Below are 23,803 nucleotides of genomic sequence, written 5' to 3' on the forward strand. Positions count from 1 at the left end.
TCACTTCCACTGAGTCTCTGCGCCATATTGGCAGTCTCCTCCATCTCACCAGACGTCGAGCATGCACGTCCCAAACCTGTTATCGAGGAGATATAATTTTAATATTTAGCCGCCTGCAAGCCGCTACAGCACCATGGAGGCAGTCAAAGCCTTCAACAACGAGGTTCGTTCTCGAAAACTTCCCGGTGAAATTCTCCTTTTCCACGGTTGCGGTAGCTTGTTAGCATTAGCTTGCAACGAATAATGTGTTTCTGGAATACAAGGCCGCCGCAGGCAGAACAACATCTACATTGCCGGACTTGGTATCCGGGGAGACTTAAGGGGAACTACGACAGTATTTTAAAAAGGCTGTATAATATTTCACGGCACTAACGGCAATGATGATTAGCTTGCCGGTATAGCCGCTACTTCATGTAGCCTGATGCTAAAAGGCTAGTTAGCAAAGCCGCCTTATTTATATGGTAATAACTCAAGATGGAAAATACCCTCTGGGATCATTAAAGTCTTCAAAATGTAGATAACGCAGTCAACTGATCGTCACCCGACGTTATTTAATACCGTTGCCGATCAACGTTGATACATTTATAAGATGGTCATTACTGCTAAAGGTAGCAGCATTACCGCTATATTCTTTAATCGTAGTACTGACACACAACAGATGAAAGAAGACGATCTACATGAGCCCATTCAAAGTACTTGTTATCGTTTCTTAGCAATATTACTTAGTGTTACACCTTAACAGTTAGTCAAAGGCCAAATGGTTACTGTCAGTGTGTTCCTTATATTATCAATGTCCTGATTCCTCAGAAACATGAATCCAAAATAATTTCCACTGATCATTAAAGAAGCAGAATGCACATTGTCTCTCATCTATATTTTTTTTTACAACAGTTACCTTAGCAAGTCAGCCTCCTCCTTCCATCGTATTCCTCTTCTTTCAAACATTCTTTGTCCACGTTCCCTGTCTCTCCTCTCCATTTGTCCAAAGCATTTGGAGTCTAGAACATGAAGATCTCCAACTCAGCTGCTTGAACCTCTGCTATTTGTCTTTGTGTCAGAGCTGCTGTCTCTAAATCAGTTGTCTAATATTTAAGGGCAGCTGTGGATGCTGTTTTTTTTTTTAAACCAGTTAGGAACACACGTGCCACCAATTACCTGTGTAAAGATGGCATTCAATTTATTTTCAGTCTGGTTCAGCCCTTTTGGTTGGTATCCAAATTTGCAGCCAGAGTCACCGTTTCATAGATAATTTTGAGACCCCTGCTCTAAACCATATGCTGAGAGCAGGTCTCCCAGCCAACAGCTTGCATTTCATGAAGCTGTGTCACAGATCACCCCTTACAGTTGTCTCCATCCAAAATGTCAACAATTTTCTGATGCCTGATGCCTTTTTGAAATACTGATAAAATGTCCTTGTCTCTCCCCAGCTGTACTCGCTCAATGAGTACAAGCCTCCCATCTCTAAGGCCAAGATGACCCAAATCACCAAGTCTGGAATCAAAGCTATTAAAGTAAGTATGGTGTCACAGGGCAAGTTAGTGTATAATAAAAATAAAGCAACAAATTTCATCACAAGTTTGTGCAACTCAAAAAATACTCAAAACTTGAACAAGGAGAAGGCAAGAAGAAAGTGTCTCGCAAAACTCTTTGCATGATTAAACTAAACATTCATGCATACTTGTCTTGTTTTTAAGTGTCTAAGAAACATCTTTAGTGCAAGTGATACCATCCAGGAACGTGGCATTATTCTAACAGGATAAATCCAGATAGACTCTGACTTTTGCGATATCTGAAGCAAAGTAACTTTTGGTTCTCAGTTTAATCCTCTTGTGACTATCATGGCACTGACACATTTTTGGCACATGCATCAAAAGTGTTACACATCTTGAAACTTTAATGGTGTTCATGTATATCATATACAAGTCTTCTTGTCATATTTCCAAAAAGACTGCTTCTATCCGAGGGTTTCCGCTAGGATATTTTGAAACTGTTTAGTGATTATGGCAGGATTTTCCGACTAAAATCACACCGAAAACTACCGTTATCATGTCCACTTCCATGATATATTGTGTCACCCCCTTGTTTCGATGTTTCCACTTTGTTTTAATATGTTTGATCATGTGCGATTTCATATTTAACAAACCAACCATCTGAGGGCTCTAAGTGTGACAGTGCGCCACATTCATTTAGTTGTAGCGGAAACCCTTTCTGCATATTCTTGAATGATACAATGTATTAGCAACATATGTCCCTGTTCATTTCCTGCATCAACCTTCCTTTTACTTAATGCTGCAACTAACAATTATTTAATGGACAAATTAATTAATCTGTGATTTAAGTCTTGTCAATGAAAGGCTTAATGTTGTGACTTATTTTGAACCCAATATGTGAGAAGATTAGGTACGAGGCTGTTGTTCAAAGTATCCTCAGCTGTCTCGCATGTGCGCGCACACGCACACACAAAGTCAGCGACATTAGTTCATTGGAGCAGATCTTGCATGCTGCAGTTGGAGTCAGAAGCGCTGTGAGATTTACTTGTTGAAGGTGCTTAGGACATAAAAGAGCACAGGAGTCAAGTTGATACCAGTAAAGGAATAGTTTCTTCTCGTAATAAGGATTTCTTGAAAATAATTTTGAAATGCAAAGTGAACTGCAGCCTGCTGTCGTCACCAGCTCTTCTGCAGATGAACAAGGCAGCCAGATGTTACTTTTACCTTCTCGATCACTGTATTAACATCATTACGTCAGTAAAATTGCGCAATGCGCGCTGGTAGTTTCCACTCAATCACATTTGACCAAACCTTTGTGACTAAATGGTCAGTCTTCATGTGTACTTGGTGATCATCTCCTTTTGATGGCGACTACAGGTGCACTCTTTTAGAACATGTTCAGCGAGCACACTTTTCTTATTGACAACCAAGCAGTCTTGTTAGAGATATCTCTCCTCTGGTCTTTTCTAAACCTCTGCTACATGCTCAAGTTAACGTTTATGTATAGTATAACAATCACACATTACTATAGGGCTGCATTTAAGGACTATTCAACTAGTCACCAACTACCTTGACTATGAGTAGACGAGTCAGCATATGACGTGTACGGCTACTCTCTTTGTTATGCTGTGAATAATGCAGTAACTGAAAAAGTGCTTAAGTGTTAAACACTTGGTTGGTGTAAAAGGCATGTGTCCTTTGTGAAATGGTCCCATACTTGCAAGATTTGGGGTCATGATGGTTGCGTAGCCTCAGCCATTTCTCCTCTTAATATGCATTGTACAGAGCGATGAAGTCAACTTGATCAATGAACACGTTGGCGTCTAATTCTATAGACACTAGTGTTGATTGATTTTACTCTCTTTTTTATATTTCATTCCCAATACATTTAGGTGCCTTTTATGTCACGTTGCAAAAACACTGAATTGGTGATTTGGCACTAATGGCAGCTATCATTGATGTTGTGTTTGGAGGACTATATGTTATGACAACAATCTAAGGCTGAAAAAAAAAAAACAGCAAACTGAGATCTGGTGTTGGATCGGAGGAGTATCGGTGTTGGCAGATTTCCAAATTCAAGTATCGTGATTGGATTGGAAGTCCAAAAATGTGGATTGGTGCGACCCTAATATATGACCATTCAAGATATTCGCAAATATCAAATATGAAACTGTGGCAGACACTACTTTGCATCTGCCCTTCAATGTACATCTAAGACCAGCCAACCACAAACCTCATTTAATGCTTGTTGTTGGTTGACTGCTGAATCCAGGCAATGGCAATCATCAACTTTATACATCTTTTTGTACTTATATGTATGTTAGGTACTGTAGACATGTTTCATCACATCAATAAGCTATCAAGCATTAACATCAAGATAAGAAAATTCGTCCATATCCTTCAGTCCTTTGACAACCCTTTATTTCCTTCGTCTTCGCCGTTTTATCTGCTTTTCATATTCCAGGTGTATTGTTCAGTTTTATTCTAGGTTAGTCTCGGGTAGCCATGCAATCTAATCAATAGCTATCCTAGGTATTGCTTTCCTGATACTTTTTGTTCCTGGATCTTTGTCTTGTAGAAAGTTTGTATCATGAAGTTGCTTTTGTCACTTTGTCATGCTAAAAGTGGTGTTGTGGAAACCAAGATGAGGGGGTAAAACTTAAGCTGTATTGCTTTCAAGGTCTTCGCTAAGTCGCGGTCCTGTATTGCCTGACAAAAAGACTGAAAGCAAAGTTAGAGGAGTCAGAGAAGAAGATACTGTAGCTAAATAAGGAGGTTCATGAATGAAAAGGGATGAAGAGGATAGGTGTGGCATGCGGATGGTGGCATTAAGGTGAATGAGGTTGGCTTGCTGTGACAGCCCTTGATGGGAAATATGAAAGATGGAGTGATGTTTTCACTTTTTTACATTCTTTTTCTACTGAAGTTACATTACATAGTTAGGTATGTAATATATAAATTTTTTCCAACTTTTACTTGAATGAATGTTGTGGCAAATGTTTGTCTATTTTTGTATGATTTGCGGTCTTCACCATACCGCACCTTAGATGAATAAACTTGTTACTAGTAACTTGTTAGTCATTCATATATTATTACTTGAATGAGCAATACTACTATGTTGTTGAATAGAGTGGATATATTTAAAGATTTATTTGTTCAATCTGGGTGAAATTTTTTTAATGTAATTTTATTTTAAATAGGCCAAACAAGATTTCTTAGTTCGATAATCATGTTGGAATATCCCATGCTTGTGTGCGCATGTCCCTGGTGATTTTCTGTTCAAAACAAACTTTCAGCATGCGTGAGATTATTCAGAAATTTAAGAGTTCAGTACTAGTTTAAATTTACTTATAATTGAGTTTGAAAAAGGTGCAGCTTTGAGCCATGAATCCGTGACACCAGCCCCCCCAAAAATTCCATTTGCGAACAATGTATTTCCTTGTCGTGTTTGAACTGTTTGATGTACCTTTTGAATAACACATGTTTCCCTTCCCTCAGCAGCTCTCCCAGCTCCCCCAAAGCACTGAATGTGAAGCAGGAGGATGGGGTGGAGAGAGTTACACACAGATAAGAGAATCCCATACCAGCTTAGGTAGGAGTATGGGTTGTTTCACAAGGAAAATGGAAGACACGTCAAATTACTTAAACTTGGCACACAGACTCATCTCTATTGCTTTTTAAAAAGTGATGATGTTTGTGCTTGTTGGCTTCTAGTTTCTCTATTGGCTGTTCATACAGTTGACAGGTTGGAACACAACGGACATCATTTTGATGTTAGCAATGTTTGCTGTTGTGGCCTGATGCATAAATTGAATGTTGACTAGTTTGGTACAACATTTTTTATGAAATGGCGCAGAGGTGACATTGTTTCATCTAAGTTTCTTATAGAAATTGAAGTTACTTGTATTTTGTTTTCAATGATCTCGTTGAGTCATAGAGATACTGTCCACATTGCTGTTGTTGCTTTAAGTCTCACTTAATTGTTTGGGTAAAGAGACTTGTTCCTGCTCATAGTTATTTTTTGTTTGAAGTCAATTTCACCTAGATTGTACAAATCATCCTGGAATAATTTGAACTGGCCGACTTGTGTGTCATTGGGCCGCTCTTGACTCCTTCTAGTGATCTAAAACACCCTCTCACTTGTCTTTATGCTGCTTAGGTGGCCAAACATTGCCTAATCACCATGACTCATAATGCTGAAGAAGGTGCAACACAGGGAGTGCAGAGCAGAAGTTCAGTTAAATTCTAGAGAATCGGAGGTAGTACTGTGAAATGTTCCTTAAATGAAAGTGAACTTACACAGACCTTATCTGGTGATGTTAAAATTGTCATGTGAACTTCTGTATTTGAACTGGAAATGTAACTTAAACTCAAATCAAACACATTTTCCAACAGCTGGGTTTCCTCCAGCATTTTTTGAAACCGTAACATAACTGAATTTGCATCATGCGTTTGGGTATTCTTCAAAGTCAGAGTTATTATAATGCAGTCCTGCTGAGAACATAACACATATTGGTTAAGTGGCTATCCTGGTATGATCAAGTAAATGGGGAAAACTACCGCAGCTGCTCTGCTCCACTTCTGGTAGGCGCACCGTTCTGTGTCCGGTGACAGGGCAGATATCCAACTCGGTCTACACACAGAATTACTTGACTATGATTAGCCAAGGCAATAGAACATAATCAATATTTGTAACATCTTTAAAGAAACATTGTGTGGTGTGACGCTTCTTACTTGGCTGTTGCGACACACATCTTTATCATGTAGCGGAAACCCTAACCAGGATTACGTTCGTTATATGTTTGAAACCAAAGTCAGTTTTATGTTGATGCTCTATTAAATTGGTCAATTTTATTTTTTTTAGTCGTTATCATGTGGGGTTTACAAAAATGCACTTCCCTTACACATGGTCATTGCAAAGGTCTTAAAGTCGGGGCTGAAACAGTTTTCCCAGACCTTAAAATTATATGATTTCAAAGTAGGCTTGGTTACTTGTTCAACTCGGAGGCTGTTCTTCATTGGACTGAGGAAACCACCCTGCTGTCAGAGAAGTCGTAATGAAGGCGACGACTGAGGCAGCTGTAATATTCTTTAAAATGGCACTGTCAGAACTACAGCAGACACTGCAAGCTGTTGTAGCCTACAGCTGCACACAAGCTAGATACAAGCTACATAAAGTGAACATTTGAAAGCAAGGGCATTTTTAATATGATAAATAGAAAAACATCCTGATTTGTCCAATGTTATTTTCAAAGTCTATAATTGTTAGTGGTTGCTTAAATCTATTATAAATTGTTCGTGAGTGCTAGTGAACAGGAAAGGCTGGTTGATATGGTTGAGAAATCGTCTCGCCACGTGTAATAGTCCTGTATAAATAACTTTAAATGTGAATTATGTATGGAGTAAAACTACTCATCATAACATGCACTCCACAAGCTGTTAAACTGAAAACATCTTTATGTGAAGCTGCCCAGACACTGGCTATTGACCAGGGCAAACCGGTATTGCCCTGGTGAATATCTAAAAACAGCAGTTACCTTAATGAGAAGCTACATGACCATTCAAGCAAATGATACTTTGGAGAATTCGTTGGGTGTATTCTGTGCTTTCAAAACTGTCCCTTATTAAAGCTTCATGAGAACTTGCTGCTTTTAAAATGTGCTGACTCAAATCATAGTAATATTTCTCTTGCATCTTCAAGCATTATCTATCGATCAAGAAGTTAAATAGTGAGGTGGAGTTATGGAACCGCTAAACTTAAAAATGACTAGTTGGAACTAGGTCTGGGTGATATTATAGTTATATCCTTTTATCGTCCACAACATAAATTGTGCTGGAAACTTCTGCATGTCACTGTACTGGCATTGTTGTGCAAAGATTAGTCCCACATTAGAACGTAAACATCCGCTGCTCAGAATTTGTGACTCTAATGTAGTTAATTGTGTCATACCCACATCCCCAAATCTGTCTTTCAATGCCTTGAGTTTATCATTCATTTGTTACTACCAGGCCTCAGGCCATTTTCTGCTACTTGGTCTTTGGCGGCCTGTCAGAGGTTTGTTTACCTATTAGGACTAGCATATCCACTCAATCTGTGAGAAGTCTAATGGCTAAACGTGTATGGCAACAGTCGTATGTGTGGGTCCAGTTCATTACCCGTAATATAAATATATTTTCTTCCCACCAACACTCATCCAAATGACATCTTCTTCGCATGTTTCAGACATGAGCGGGTCCATATGCCAATGATTGACAGATCTCACAGTAACACAGCTCAGCGCTGCATTGTTTTGATGTGTAAACCCAGTGAACTGTTTGCGGTAATTCAGTCCATTGCAGTGCATGGACCTTTTCTTTTGAGGCAGTTATTTTGTGACATGCGTCATTATATTATCGTCCTAGTATCAACATGCCTCTATATTGAGTGTAATGCCCAATGGCGTTATGAACAAGGTGCTATTACTGGAAAACATGTAGATGATGCTGATGTTAGATGTTAAAATGATAGTTTATAGTTTACTCAATGGCAAGTTAATCACAGATTTTGTATCTGCTCTAAATGTAACTAAGATGTTGTCAATACAAGAGGGGGTAATAATGCTTGTTCTCATGCTAACATTTGTTTATGACAACCTAACAAAGCATTCTTTAGAATAACCCCAGAGGCACTGAACATTCTAAGACAGGGGTTCTGAACCGTTTTGATCTCTGGGCCTCCTTTCTCTGAACCAGGGGCATTCAATAGAACTGATTCATTACTCTTTCATTTGTGATCAACAACGTAAACAAACAAAACTTTGTGAAATGACATGAAACCATGTGATCCTCGAGAGATATTTATTGGTCATTGAAAAGTCCGGCAGAACAATGTGCAAGCCATTCTCATCAAATTTAATAAAGAAAAAAGGGGGAAAAAATACACTTGATGCAAACTGTTGAGAAATTTGGAAAAACTGAATACAATTCTGAATAAGATAAATATAACAAAAGCATTTCTGAATATCATGAAATAATGATAATATATTTCATTTAAACTCCACAGAAGATATAAGTAAAGTGTAAATGAAAGTATTGCGATAAAATGTTCAAATTAATTTTCAAAACTGCTTCAACAGGTGAACAGTTTTGACTGTTGGGGGTGCCATCACTTTATCATTTTTTCTTTTCAAGAACTTCTCCATCGTTGTTCACTATCACAGATTTGCAGCTGTCAAGTCAATTCAGTGACATACTACTGCTGCTACTGTGCCTAATGTATTAAAACAGAGCGTCTCGCGGCCCTCACGGCTCAAAGGTATAAAACAAAAAAACTTTTAGTGGCCCTCAAGGAGGTGCTCGCGGGCTCTTACAATCTGTGTTCTAAGCATTATTGGCCTCTCTTGTGTTGATAAAATCTTACTTGAATACATTTAAAACTGATACAAAATATTTGCGTTATTTGTTATTTTTTAATTGCAAGTTAACTTGGCTTCAGTGTGATTGAGATTAAAAAATATATTTAAAAAAATTATTTTAAAAAACAGCCCTAGATCGAATTATTGGATTCGATTAGATGGCCTTTATTTTACAGTTGGTATTAGTTCTATGCTATGTTTTTCAATGCAAATTTGTTATGCACTGGTTAAGATAAATTTAAGTTACCTCAGATTTGCTTTTCTGGATATTGCAGTTAAATACATGCACACAGGGATAGGATGTTGATTCATTAAAGAACCATGTGTGACGCTACAATGAGCATGAGATGGGGAATTATGGGATGTAGAGTTACCACCGGAACAGTGTCTTGTTTCTGTCAGTGTACGACTTCTCATACCTGGAAAAAGCAACTCCAAGTCAGCTCTTGAAACCAATGAAGTGAGGTTATGGCCTTATTTTCATGCGGGGTATTTATTATGATTGTCATTGCATTCTAATTTCTTGTCTCATGCAAATTCTTGTGTCAGGAGAATTTCAATGTACAGCCATGATAGGTTTTTCTAAACTAAATTACAAGCTGTTATTCTGCTTAATTATCAAACTGCTGTGATATTATGTGTAGCATCCTTGTTCATCCTTGTCCAGCCCTCATTTACCGCGTGCTTGGACCCCAGCGGTTGTCCTCCTCTTCATCTTCTTCCCTCTTTACCTTGTACGTCCGTCTCAACATTCTTTGACTATCACTGTCTCCTCTCTGTGTGTGACATTACTACTGTATATGAGTCTGAGACAAAATAAAACAAAGCAGTTTCTCAACATAATTATGACAAGCGGTGACCCGGTCTCCCTCCAAATAAATAGTGGAAATGTTTGGGTCGTTTGTTTTTGACATTTTTTTTTACTGTATGCTATTTTTATTTATTCTGCCATCTTTTGCCATTTCTCCTCATCTCTTCTCGCTCAGAAGTGTAGCTTATTGGTATGTTGTCAAGGGCTGAACAGTTGTAATCAATTCTCTATGAAGGTATGAGCTGATGTGAACGTCCAAGATATTAACATTGCAAGATCGACCTCTTCTCTCTATCCTCTCTCTTTATGAAGCAGACTTGCAATCACTGAAACAATTTAGCCCCAACTTTAACTGCAGGAATTTGTTTGTCCACCTTGCAATTTAACACCAAAGGTTTATGTCCAAAGTTGTCCTTGTTATGGCACATAAACAGCATTGTATAATCGTGCATTAACTGAAAACAAGTTTGAATTTGTTTGGGATTTATAAATACCGCTAAAATTTAGGACCTCAAAATTATTTTGATAATAATTAAAGCCGTGTTGTCAAATCCTATTGCATCAATAACAAGACATCTAGTATGGAGTATTGAGACATTTGTAAATATATTTTGTATGCATATTGTGTAAATATTCTGCTCGAATGCTATCGCTGATGGAACACAAAACTTGTCTTTTCGTAGTAGTGCTGCAACTGATTGGTTGATGTCATGACGTCGACAACAAAAAATTGTCAAAGTCGCCAAAATCTGTGCGTTGATGCGTTATGTTGCTGTTTTGTAAACACACACGGGCCGCAGGATGGTCATCGAGAACTGGTGGATATTCAGAAGCTGTGAGAAATCAGATTCTCTGGAATCATTCAAATGTATTCATTTCTGTTCCTCTAATTGGTTTCTGACTGAGGTCCGACTCCAACTCGCTGCCGTCGCTGCGTGGCCCCAGCCTTGCGTCACCTCCTATGTTGAGTGGCAACGAGTCATGCTGTTCAAAAGTATAGCTTCTTTTGTTTTGCAAATATAACGCGTCTTTAGGAAGACCAAACCCCTTCAATAGCATGGTAGAATGATGAAAGAGTTAGTTTAGGTCTGTGACTCCACACACCCTCCAGCTAACAGCTAGCATGCCAGTTAGCGTGGACAACTGTTGTTGTAAGAAGAGGTTGACCTGGTTTTAATGATGGCACACACATCACATCTGCGCTAATACCGCGTTTTTTTTTAAGCATGTAGATCAGATATGTTATAAGAGATACATACATGAACATTGATTTTTACTTGTTCTCAAGGACCTATAAAAACGATCTGGAGCTCTCGGTCAACTCTATGTTCCTGGATTATGTGTCATTATTTTATTGTTATTGTTCAGTTGAGATGATTTAAGCAACTTTAGGTTAAACAGAAATAAAAAAAATATAGATTGGTAACTAATGGTTAGTTGCAGCCCAAAAGAATAGTATAAAATGTTTCGTTGAGAAGGATATTTAATTGTTATTTGTACTGCATTGCAATAATAGCACTATTCAGTGCTGATTTGAAATGGAGTGGGAACTGAAAAGTTACTACCTTACCTGGGTTCTCCCCAGGATTTTTCCCTGTAGAGGGTTTCTCTGATGTGTCGGACTTTGACGATGGGCGACACAAAAGAATAACGCAATTAATTTTTCTTTGGGACCTACTTTAAATGGCTAAGTCCTAAACAACTGAGGGAGTGAGGCCACTGACATTGAAGTCATGTTTCACTACATTACGACAAAAAAAATCCCTATAAATTCTGATTTTTATTTTTTTATTTTTTTTGGGATGGAAACCCATGCATTGTGGGTCAGAATCCCAGTATGGGTGGTGCCCTATATGACTGCATTGGGGAGAACCCTCCTTATGGTTTAAAGTAGATTTTCTCTACATTCCAAAGATTGATTTAGAAATGGCTTCTAAAACAGATTTCTAACACTACGAGAACCCCACATTGTATTTAACCCTCTATTTATGCAGAACATGGACGTGATCCAACAAGATTTGATAAATTCTTTGAGGAATGTATGTTATACCACATACTTGATTAATGTAGATTTGTAATCCAAAAGTTTGACCAATAACTTCTAGATTCTATATTTGAAAGTAACTTAATAGTCACATAGGGTTGATCCTATGAACCATTCTAGTTCTCGGACAGCATGTATTTGCACAGCAGGAGCCAAATGAATAGGGATTTTTTTTAAACTGGCATAGCCCGCCAAAGTCGTCCTGTTCATGTCCACCTTCATGATGTGTTCTGTCTTTTCAATAGTCTTTTTAATAGGAGTGTAATGTGTACATATTTTTGCTATGTGTATAAATAAATAGGGTTGTCACAATACCAAAATCTTAGTCGTTGATACCAATACCAGGGATTTCCATGATTTTCCATGCTGATTTAATGCCACAAAAAAGTACTTCAAGTTCATTAAAATGTCTCAAATTGTTGAACTGGCTTCAGGATTTAGCCGTACTAAAACATGTTTTAGTTGCACGTAATCTTTTCCGTCTATAACCACATTCACAGAATAGTCAGAAGAATATAGTGTGTCGTCATTCTGTGCATCTTGTGGAGATGCCACTTTCCAACACAGGCATAACTTCTGTTAAATTTTTTTAACTAACTTTTTGGCTTCATCTGCACTCAAGTCATATTCTCTTCTCATTTCAAACTCATGATTTTCGGCTGATTTGTTGTCAGACTCTTCTGCTGGTCACAGTCATCCTCAGACAAAACCAATGTTCAGTACAATGGACAAGTACAGTGACCAGCATAGTGCATCTCATGGTGACTCGTCACATGAAGGTTAACTAGCTTTCAATGCAATATAAATGCTGGAGGATTAGATTGTTGCACCTCTACGACTGTAGTGTGTTTGCTCACTTTAACAATGGACCGTGTATTCATGTATAAGGTGACACAATTGATATAAAATGATACTCTCACCTTGTAACTGCGGTGACTGTTTTCAGTTATTTTGCCAGACTCAAAGTGTTTCCACCGTCAGTATATGAGTTCTATTGATATAAAAAGCTCCACATCCATCCACCTTGAATGCAACGCTTCTCTACACATGGATCTAACTGCCTGGTTCATTGATAAGCCAAAGTGTTTTCACTGCAGCATTTAGCTGCATGTATTTTTTCCGTGTTGCTACTGAATTAGTAGCAAAGTATCAGTTCTTGTGACAATCTTATATATATATACTTTAAATATTCAAATTTGTTTGCAACCCATTTCCATTTTACCTCAGTTGATAGGTTGTGTGGAACAAATTGAGCTTGGTTTTAGGAGAGTGTTGTTTTCTTAAATTGCTGCTTGAAATGAATCAAGAGAAATGCAATCCACTAGATCTTTGTGACCAACAGTTTAGTATAACCTCTGCATTGTGGTATTGTGTATGATGGCTGTGAGACAGTGCAGGCATGCTGGTAAAAAAAAAAAGTTATGATCATCCCGATCAGATCCTCTCACATTTTGCAGAATAATCTTTCAGAATAAAGCTTGGAGATTCATATTTACTTACTGATGAGTGTTGATGTCATTTTACCTGATGTAAAAAATGTGTCTAGCCATGTTGATCAGTGCTAGGATAGATCAATATGCAATAAAACACTGAATAAAAAATGAAATAAAACACTGCCTTTGATTTAAGCTCAGTGTATTGCAGATTGACATACTGACATAAGTTGCTTTTACAAGCAGCTGAATTTGCATCTCACAGGCTCGTGGTACAGCCGATGTTGCATCACATTGAATGGAGTGTGTTTATTTTTATTTTAACATTTTCCTGCCTTGTGAGACTTGTTCTCGAGCATCTAGATCAACTTGGATTCCTTTGCCAACTTCTTTAGTAACTGGAAACACAGATAGAGCCATGATCAAGGTCTGTATAGACTATATAGGCTCCAGTGAATAGCGCTCGAAAGGTCACATGGTTTTGCAATGCATTGTGGGCCACCTTGTTTACGGTCAACACTTTACTTTCACCATTGAATGCCACACCGCGATTGAGGAATATATTATGAACTAAAAGTACATCTCCTGAAAGTGAAGTCAAACAAGGTACTTTGTTTGTTGCCTATACTATTGGCAAGTGTCATCACAATGTGCTATTTGTGAAGCAGCATAAGACATGATTTTATTAAAACATGTCTAGAACTCAAGATGTTTGCTTGCCCTTGCTTGTGCATTATACTACATACAAATTTTCATTCAACATTTTATATGTAGACTTTCAGAATTTTTGCAGGATTATGACTGGTTTGAATTTTTTGAGGTATTTAGGAATTAAATTACCCCAAAACACAAGCCTCAAATTTCATTTTCACATTTTGATTCTTTCAGTGAATATCAGTGGCAACCTGGAAGTACTTCTATTGGTTCAGCTAATCACTGACCACTCCAGCTTCCTGTTACTTTGCAGTGCTTTGGTGTGTTGCTGGGGGATTGCACATTTTTAATAAAATGGTGTATCATGCTATCATGTTTTTGAATCCCCCAGACATTTAAAATGTGACATTTGTAGTGCCAGAAACAAGTTTGTAGTAGTTCTCACTCTTACAGATTACCATTTGTTGTCATCTTTTTATTTTTAAAACATCACTTGCTCACTACTCAAAGCAACACATACAGGTGTGTTTCTTTTCTGTTGTATAGTTTTATAGTTTTTATTTAGTTTAATGAACTGACGTGTTGAGTTATGCCCATTCAGCTCAAGAGCCGACTAAAAAGGATCATTGTCCAACATTGTGGTTTTCAACTGAATGGGTTGGTATCTAATTGCCTATAATCCCATTAAATTCTCAAATGTGTTTGTACTTTTGAATACAAGCCAAGACAACTGATTTTCTATTTTAAATTCATTTCTGACCTGCAGCTTTCTTTTTGAGAGCTGGCCGCTCAATGTTGGTTGATATTTGGCCTTGGTGTAGGATAAAATTCAATCTTAGAGGCTTAGAGGCTGTTCACTCATGGCAAAATTTTCCTGTTTATTTCTTGCAGTTTTACAAGCATGTGGTGCAGAGTGTGGAGAAGTTCATACAGAAGGTGAGCAAATCTTTCCCCAACCTAAGGGTCACACACTCTTACCATATTTCAGTTGAGGCAGAAGTTGAGTTTTAGCAAAATATGAGGAAAAATGTGTCTCATTGTTATTATGTTTACATTTCCAGTGCAAACCAGAGTACAAGGTTCCAGGTCTGTACGTCATCGACTCCATCGTCAGGCAGTCGCGACACCAGTTTGGCACAGAGAAGGATGTTTTTGCTCCGCGCTTCAGCAAGAACATCATTACTACATTCCAGCACTTGTACCGCTGCCCTTCAGATGATAAGGTCTCCACAACTCACTGTTTTTTTTTTTGTAACTAACTGGTTCACTAAGCTATTTGTGTATTGTAGCAGCCACAGCCAGATTATGTCCTTTGCTTATTGTAGCTTCATGTGTTTGTTTCCAGAGTAAGATAGTGCGAGTCCTCAATCTCTGGCAGAAGAATGCTGTGTTCAAGAGCGACATCATCCAGCCTCTATTGGACATGGCCGCGGGGATTGCTCCTCCAAGCATCACCCCCATCATGTCAAGCAGTGCTGCCCCAGTCAACAACACTACACCTGGTCAGCCACACAACCCGAATGAAGAGGATGCTTAAATGTTAACAATTGCTTCATGTGTCAACTATAGGTACTCCAGCTACCCCAGCAACGCCAGCAAACATTGTCCAAGGACTCCCCGACTGGGCGTCCCAAATCACTAACACAGATACTGTTGCTGCAGTCGCCCAAATTCTACAAAGTCCTCAAGGACAGCAGGTGAGGAACTGCATTAACTCATGTGATTTGGAATGGCTAACGGAGTTTAAGACACAACACAGGCTTCATTGCTCTCTTCTGTCTGACAACAGCTTCAGCAGCTTGTCCAGAGTTTGCAGATGCAACAGCAGAAACCACAGCCGTCTCTACTTCAGGCTCTTGACGCTGGCCTCGTGGTGCAGTTGCAAGCTTTGACTGCCCAGCTGACCGCTGCAGCGACTGCCAACAGTCTTAACCCACTGGAGCAGAGGGTGGCTTCTTTCAACAAGGTACCACACACTGGCTCATTTTTGTTGGGCGCACAGCCTGTCCTGAATGCTTCGCACCTTTGATGCAGAAACTTTTGGGTCAGTTTGACTTCGGGAATGAATCCAGCCGGGGCGAGGACTCCAAGAAGGATGGTACTTCGTCCCAATTGTGAGTCCATCATGTTTTCCTGTCAAACACTTGTGTCTTTAACATCAGTCCTCTCTGCCTCAGCTGGGAATGTAATCTTTTTGTTTACTGCCCACAGGCCCATGGTATCGGAGCCCATCAACAGCTCTCTCTTCCACCAGCTCGCCGAGCAGCTTCAACAGCAGAACCTTGAGCAGTTTCAAAAGCAGCTGTTGGAGCACCAGCAGAAGGTAATTTTGCTTGCCATCTTAAATTGAAATCTGGAGTTACACCACTGATAGACATCTGTTTCAGATGAGAAACAGGCTATATTTTGGGCCATTTCCGGAAATGGCAGTTAGTTGATGATTGAATGATGTTTTATAGGCTTTGGGCATGGACACTCAGGACTCCATCTTTGGAAAAGAGAATTCTGTTGCTACTGGTCAGAGTAGTGGTCAGCCACAGCTCCCTGAGCAAGACAATAAGATGGATGACTCCATGGACAACCAGCAGCAGGTATGTCAAAACACTCTACATGATCTCAACAATACATAGAACATTCCAAATAGCACACATACACATGCAACTCCAGGACTAAGATCCTTCTATTAATTTTTTCTGATGTACAGAAAATGTTATTGTAAGAATGGGAGCAGAAACCTTTGCTTCTGGTTGCATCAAGGTTAAAAACAGATGTGACTAAGGCATAAATTACATGAATGAAGTAATTCAACTTTATTTATCTGGAGATGCATCCAAGTAGCTTTACTTAAACACACAATTCACAACAGCAATGAATATGGTCTGTAATGTGCATGTACAGTATGTGACCAAAAATGTTGATTCAGACCCGTTCAATCTAACTTTACTTTTTAGATATCCATAAAAAACATTTGATTTACAGATGGTGATGTCGTCAGATAATCCATTTTATGGACTCTTAATATCGTTTCAGAACTGTGTTAAATACATAATACTCTGTTTTATTTAACACAAGTAAGTGTGGTTTGTTTTTTAAGATACTTTGTGTTTATCTGAGGACTTATATTTCCACGATCAATTTAATAACTAGCGTCATATAGCGTGTATGTATGGACTTTGATATAATGACTTTTGTCGTATTTTTTTTAGGACATGGACCTTGATGATGGCCCAGATGGCATCGAGGGAGAGATCTTTGAGCCGGATGACAAGAAGACTCGCTCCAGGACTCGTTCAAGGTCACGCTCAAGGTCTGTTCACTTTCTGAAATTCCACTAAGTCACTGAAGCAATGCTGAGCCTGATTTTTCTTTGCAGGTCTCCAAAAAGAAGAAGGTCCCGCTCTCGCTCCAGCTCTCGTAAACGGAAGCACCGCAAGAGGTCACGCTCACGCTCCAGAGATCGCAAAAGGAAATCCTCCCGGTCGTACTCCAGCGAAAGACGTGCCAGAGAGCACGAGAAGGAGCGGCAGAAGAAAGGACTTCCCCCGATACGATCCAAAACCCTAAGTGGTCTGTCTGAATTTGAAGAGTAAAATTCTCAACATCATTGTGATGGTAGCTGATGTAATTTTTCTTTTTTTCATATCCAGTGTGCAGTACAACTCTCTGGGTGGGCCAGGTTGACAAAAAGGCTACACAACAGGATCTGACAAATCTGTTTGAAGAGTATGGTCAGATAGAGTCGATAAATGTGAGTTTCCTTCTGCTGTTCAACATTCAACAAAATGGCTTGTAAGATTTTGCTGTATCTTATAATCACACCTGTATGATCCGCATTCCTCCTCAGATGATCCCACCCCGCGGCTGTGCCTACATCTGCATGGTCCACAGACAGGATGCCTATCGGGCTCGCCAAAAGCTGAGTACTGGCGCCGTCAAAATCGGCTCAAAGGTCATCAAGGTACAAATTTCTACTCCATCTTAATTAGAGTAACTTCACTGGTATCTCTTTGTGATTTTACTATCACCCTGGTAGTGCAGGTTTGCTACTCCGATTCATGGCTGGTATTGATTTGTGTCACGCAGATTGCCTGGGCCTTGAACAAAGGAGTGAAGCAGGAATACAAGCAGTTTTGGGACGTGGACCTGGGTGTCACCTACATACCCTGGGAGAAGGTCAAGCTGGACGACTTGGATGACTTTGCTGAGGGAGGAATCATTGACCAGGAGACGGTCAACGATGGTGAGTAGAAACAGTCCTCCTCCTCTGTCATTTTCAGTTTTCTGTCATTGACATTTTCCTAACAATGGTTTGTGTTTGCAGAATGGGAAATGGTAAAAAATACAGAGTCTGCCAAAGAGGCCACTAGCCAGCCGACCAACGCAGAGACAGCCACACCGACCAACTCCCAAGCAGAAACATTCAACCAGCAGGTCACCATGATGCCTGTGCAGGTGAGGAAGGCTGCCATTAGATCTGCACTCCTCCAATTTGTTGCCCACCTTGAATATGAAATGTAATCATTTCCATTAGCTCTAGTGTTCAAGTTAGTTATCTTCTCTTTCTCTTAAGTTGCCGGTGACACAGGCTGTCCCAAATGCGGTCGGTCTGGTCCCACCTACCTTCCCTGTCAACATGGGAATCCCCCCGCCTGGTTTCGGGCCTCCACCACCGTTCATGAGGCCCGCCTTCAATGCATCGCAGCCACCTCCAGGTAACGGCAGCAAATATAAGCTTAAACATCATGATGCATAACGGTTGTGTAACTGTCTCGTGATTTCCTCCTGACCAGGTTTTCTGCAGGCGGCACAAACGGCAGCATTGGCCTCCGCTCCAGCTTGTGAGTATTTTGAGAGTGCCCTTGCATTGCCCTGTGAAGTGCAGTTTTGGCTAACCTATGTCTCTGACTTCCAGCCTTAGTGCAGCCTTCAGTGGCGACCAGCCAAGAGAGTGTGAAAGATTCCCCATTTGCAGCGATGATCCCTACAACCAGTGGAATCCCCGGCAGCTTCATGCCTTCCGCCATCCCTGGAGCCAGCGTGTTTAATCCAGTGGGGCTGCAGGCTCAACAGGCTGTCGGTGATAAAACGCAGCAGTCTGAGGGTCTGGACGCTGCTGCTGAGCTCACACTGCAAGGTAAACTATTGTCTGTAAACTGGAAGCCATCCATTAGCTTCTGTGTCTTGTAATCTTCTCCTTGTTTCACAGGAATGCAGAACGCTGTCCGCAGTGGGATGGGTCTCCTCGGCATGCACCCCACTGCCTCCCTCCCTCACCCTCTCCACCAAGCTGGCCTGCCGGGTCAGAGACTGCCTGGAATGATGCCTCCAAACCTACTCCAGGCTGGTGCTGCTGCCCGCTTCCCTCTCCTACTGCAGCCAGGCCAGCAGCCTCCAAACCTTCTGGATGCTTCCCTTCATGCCCGTGTGAGAGCCCCCTTCCCTCAGATTGACCCCTATAACAGACCCCCAAACTTCAACAATGACATTGCACCCAAGACTGAAGAGTCTTCCTCCACTGCGGACGAGGGCAAAGATCAGGACTATCGCTTCCCGCCAATAGAAAAGCAAAGTACCGGACTCCTCAGGACACCACCTCCAGAGCACCGGGAGAATCTTGGCAATGCAGCAACAGGGAGTGGGGGAAGTGGTGTTGGAGGAGGTAGACCACCTTTGCTTCAGACTCCAGGGACTCCCACTCAAAGACCCAGTTTGCTGGGCCGCCTACAGGCTCTGGCTGGCTTCACTCCTGATAACCGCTGGAACCAGACCAGAGGGGACTTTGATGAGCGTGATGGCATCCATGGAGGCCCACAACCAGCCTCTGGACCCCAAAAAAGCTTCCAGGAAGAGCGCCCACCTGGGCAGAACTTCTCCAACCGTTTTGACAACCGTTCCACCGGAGGCCCGTCTTCAGGAAGTGCAGGTCTGCCACAGCAGGCTTGGAACCGAGGAGGCGGGGGCCCCAGTGAAGTGCATCAAGATCTGGATGAGCGTCGGCGTCCCTGGGACAGACAGCGAGACAGAGACGAAAGAGAATTTGACTTCAGGAGAGAAATGAACGGGAACCGGCATAGTCGCGAGCGTGACAGAGAACGAGAACGAGAACGGGAACGAGAGCGGGGCAGAGACCGTACCAGAGAGAGTGATCGAGATAAAGAGAGAGAGCGAGAAAGAGGGGGCTGGACTCCCCTCCTCCCCCTACCGACTCCTCTGCTTCCCACCCCTCCACTCAATCCCAATCTGACCATGAATCAGGGGAAGCCTCTGACCTCAATGAAAGTAAACCCACAGAACCAGTCACGATTCCAGTCCGCACTTCTGCATGAGCCTCCATCTAAACCTTCCCTTCTGGGTCAGCCACCGCTTCACGTCCCGATGAAGTCCCCCCCTCCATCACACAGCCAGGATGCTGCAACCACTCTGCTAGAAACCCCTGGCCAATCTGAGCTGCCTCAAGTGGAATCTCCTTCTTCTGTCACACCAACATCAGAAGATAATGAGGGGACCAGGACCCCCTCTGTGATGGCAAAATCGCCTAAAGGCCCCGATACTCCAACACCTGTCGAATCCCCATCTCTGCAACCAACCCAGTCCCTGTCAGTGACCCCCACTTCTTCAGGAGAAGAAACCCCCAAGCAGGCCTCACCCGCTCTCCCTTTAACAAGGGACTCACCTGTGGCCTTGAGACAAGAGTCCCCCCCCACTGAAGAGACCCCCTGCTCTCTGGAGGGGCAAGAAAGTCCACAAAAGGAAGAGAAACCAACCCAAGAGAAACCTTTTTCTCCACAGCCGCAGTGTGCTAATGGACCCCAGACGGACTCTGTGGCTGAGCCTACTCCTGAAGTTTCACCAGAGCCGGCTCCAGCCTCCTCCCCTAAACCTCTGCTCCCTGAAGGTGTAGCAGAACAGGAGCAGCGGATGGTCTCTCCCCAGGACGTAGACATTGAGCCGGTGGAGGAAGCTGCGAGTCAGCCAGTAGTGGACACTGTCCCCGAGACAGAGGGGACATAATCATCACTCAGTAGGTAAAAGATCATTTTGTAAAGTTGTCTCTTCTTCTCTGTGCTCATGTCAGCAACCATCAGCACCACATGGGACATAATGACTCACTCTGATTTTAACCTCCAAAACACTTGTGTACCCGCATAGATCCACTGATAGATCTTTTATTTGTTTTTGATTTTAAAACTGAAAACAACACCCTCCATAATTTTATGAGGTCTGTTTGGGCCAATTTTATCAAATTCAACCTCCCAAAATGTTTGAGTTGTGCAAGTGGGAACTCAGTTTTGACCTTCCTATGGAAGAGAGGAAGAGATCCCGGCTATTCAACAATGGTTTGAAATTTGTACTTGAAAATGTTGCTGGTTCAATTGTTGTCTCTTCTTTTTTTAAATGCTGCTGTTTTCGACGATTCATGGCATCCTGCACCGCTTTCTGTTTCACAACAGAACCTGTAGTCTGACACCGGTGCGCCTGCTTATATAATTGGAGCCGTCATGGAAGCAAAACAATGTTGTATCCCCAAAATAAATGTCTGTAATTTGCTTCTACTTATTCCCTGAACACTGACAGACGTAGAAGACGAGGGATATTTGGATGTTTTAGTGTGAAATAAACATGCTTTTGTCTCTTTAAACACATGCTTTAGGACTGCTTTCTGACCAGGACCGGCGGAAACTTAATGTACTTTGTCACTTCAGGCCAATTCTCAAATTTCTGCGTGAACATCCATCCGCAGAGCACTTTTGTTGGATTTCATTTTTCACTTCAGTTTTTGTTTCCTGGAGCTTTTGCTGCGTGACTGCTGCAGATTGGATTGTGCCTTTTTTTCCTTTTTTAACATAACATGGATATGACGTTCACGATGCTGCCCAAGTCTACTGCGTGATTGACTCCAGACTCTGTCCTGCGCTGAAGTTGGTAGCGGGACGGTGTGTACAGCACTCACCTACAAGTGTTATCTCATTGTTGAGTGCATGCAGGCCTATAGCTCTTGTCTCCTCTTCATTTCAACTTGTAGTGATGTTTCTGTTGACGTACCACTCTATAGGTAGGACACTGTTCTCTCAGACCACTCCAGGAGCTGTCCTGTTGAATAAATGGTGCATCAATAATCCCCACTTCCCTTTTTATTCTCATGAATCCAGATGGATTCCCCTACTTGAATGCCATGTTTCTAGTCAACACATGAGTATTTGACATTATTTTGCACTTGTAGATGCTGAAAACCATCAATATAAATGTAAGGGAAGAAATGGAAACTCATCCTAGCCTTCTGTTCTATTGCGAGATATTAACATTCCTGGACGAATTGTTTTATCATGTCACCAAACATGCTGGAAGAATTGGCCAATTTCCTTCCTTTATTCTCAAAAACAACATTTTAACTCCTTGACTTCCCTTGATGTCACTGCCGGTTTCCATGTCAAGAATATTTAGACTCAAAAAAAATGTTTTCTCTTTTTCTGCAGTGAGTGCAATGGCAAGTAAATATGTTTTTAAATGAGCTTTGTTGAAGTATATAGGCAATGAATAGTAAAATCAACAAGCTGCGTTATCAATGTGTATGAAGGCAGATTTGGAAAACAGGTTACGAGAACCCCGAGACTTATACCGATGATTTGAATGTTTTTTTGTGTGCATAATACTAGCATCATAGAACCCAACTGTTATTTCAAGAGTTGCGATCCCATTAGTGAGTCACCAAGTGTAAAACATAGTTCCATCCATACACAGAGAAGTGGATGTATTTCGGTGTTCTGCTGCACCACTTTCAAAAATTCTTGTGTTGAGGTGATGAAGTGAACAATATTATCATTCAAAGGTTTAATACCAAGTTTGAGCGATTACAGAAACAAACTAATGCAGTGATCCTCCTTCATAGCCTAAACAGATGCATGCTTATAGTAATACAAGCCCTCACATATATGTTGCCATGGTGACTGCAACATTAAGATTTGATACAATTCACAGCTGAGTCAGCAAAAAAAAACAAACTCCCCTAACATGTTAAAAGTTGGTCTTGCGATCCAAGACCAGCTGCATTTTCAGGAAGCCTTTTTCTTTGAGGACGATTTATCACCTCTGCACGATGAATCCGCTTCTATCAGCCCTGAAACAGGCATGGCAGCTATAAACATAAATCCTCCTCAGTGAGGTCCCACATCCGTCAGCCCTGTTTATCTGAGGCTCCGTAAAGGGGCAGAGACGGATTAAATTGAAGAAACCCATAAAGCTAAGACTCTGGATTCTTGTCTTCAAGAGCTTTGGTGTTAATAAATGTGATTCAGGGTTGTTTTGTGGAGGATTTAAGTGAAACAAGTAACATGATGTCATGTTTTATTTTACTACTTCATCTAGTAAAATTAGTTAAAATAAATGTGTTGGATTCCATTTTCAGGACGAAGCCGACAATTGAGTGATGATGCCCAGCACGTTAGTTACCTGAATATCAGTTGCAAATACCTAGAAATGCATGCAAATAAAAAGAAGCTGGCATCAGAATGAGCAATTCAGAATCAGAAACAACTTTATTGACATGCTCAGTGGAAATCCCACCAACTAGGAAAGTGCTTTGGATTAAAGTGCTGTCATGAATAAAATAAAAATAGAATAAATAAAATCAAATAAGTGAATTAGCATCCAGCTCAGATTACAAATTTGAGAAACACAAATTGCCCATTCATCATGTATTTTTTTCCCCCCATCGCTCCCCAAATCTGATATTTTGGGTATTATCCATGAAATAACCCAACATACTGAGTCTGGCTTTCAAACCAGGAAGGACACGGCTGCAGAGTCTGGTTCAGAAGTAAGCGATGGTTAGAGAACCGGCAGATGTTTGCACTGTTCCTGGGTAATGAGGATGCTGTGGCAGTCTGTTGTGGTATAGAAATAGCTGCACTGAAAGGCAGAACTCTCAAGTCCATCTCTTACATGTAGTCGGGCAGAGTTCTCATGAACCAACATGTTTC

The 23,803-nt window shown here is 41.0% G+C and overlaps 2 protein-coding genes across 3 annotated transcripts in view; both read left to right on the plus strand.

Moving 5' to 3' along the window:
- Positions 1-15: 15 nt before the first annotated feature.
- On the plus strand, positions 16-23,713 carry scaf8 (SR-related CTD-associated factor 8). Of its 2 annotated transcripts, none has more exons than XM_053844349.1 (20): positions 16-163; positions 1,428-1,511; positions 14,718-14,762; positions 14,888-15,049; positions 15,172-15,328; positions 15,396-15,523; positions 15,616-15,792; positions 15,861-15,940; positions 16,038-16,149; positions 16,286-16,417; positions 17,033-17,133; positions 17,200-17,393; positions 17,474-17,574; positions 17,671-17,784; positions 17,910-18,066; positions 18,148-18,278; positions 18,397-18,538; positions 18,617-18,664; positions 18,739-18,960; positions 19,033-23,708. In XM_053844349.1, exons 1-20 carry the CDS (start codon positions 134-136, stop codon positions 20,835-20,837), a joined length of 4,122 nt encoding a protein of 1,373 aa, XP_053700324.1. In that variant the 5' UTR covers positions 16-133; the 3' UTR covers positions 20,838-23,708. The 2 variants fall into 2 exon arrangements, with proteins under 2 accessions (XP_053700324.1, XP_053700325.1); XM_053844350.1 differs by lacking the exon at positions 16-163 and adding an exon at positions 4,992-5,082 and having other exon boundaries at positions 1,449-1,511; positions 19,033-23,713.
- tiam2a (TIAM Rac1 associated GEF 2a) overlaps positions 20,785-23,803 on the plus strand; it is a 90,297-nt gene continuing 87,278 nt past the window's right edge. The window contains exon 1 of the mRNA XM_053844346.1: positions 20,785-20,851. The gene's annotated coding sequence lies outside the window, so the exon portion shown is untranslated. The remainder of the gene's footprint in view (positions 20,852-23,803) is intronic.

This window comes from Synchiropus splendidus, chromosome 16 (genome assembly GCF_027744825.2).
Source record: "Synchiropus splendidus isolate RoL2022-P1 chromosome 16, RoL_Sspl_1.0, whole genome shotgun sequence".
Lineage (NCBI taxonomy): Eukaryota > Metazoa > Chordata > Actinopteri > Syngnathiformes > Callionymidae > Synchiropus > Synchiropus splendidus.

What these genes read in the sequence shown, in the direction of transcription:
- scaf8 (XM_053844349.1), top strand. Translation starts at nt 134, where the DNA reads ATGGAGGCAGTCAAAGCCTTCAACAACGAG. An exon ending in CCATGGACAACCAGCAGCAG is followed by an intron (nt 16,418 to 17,032) that starts GTATGTCAAAAC and finishes TATTTTTTTTAG; the next exon opens with GACATGGACCTTGATGATGG. An exon ending in TCGGCTCAAAGGTCATCAAG is followed by an intron (nt 17,785 to 17,909) that starts GTACAAATTTCT and finishes TGTGTCACGCAG; the next exon opens with ATTGCCTGGGCCTTGAACAA.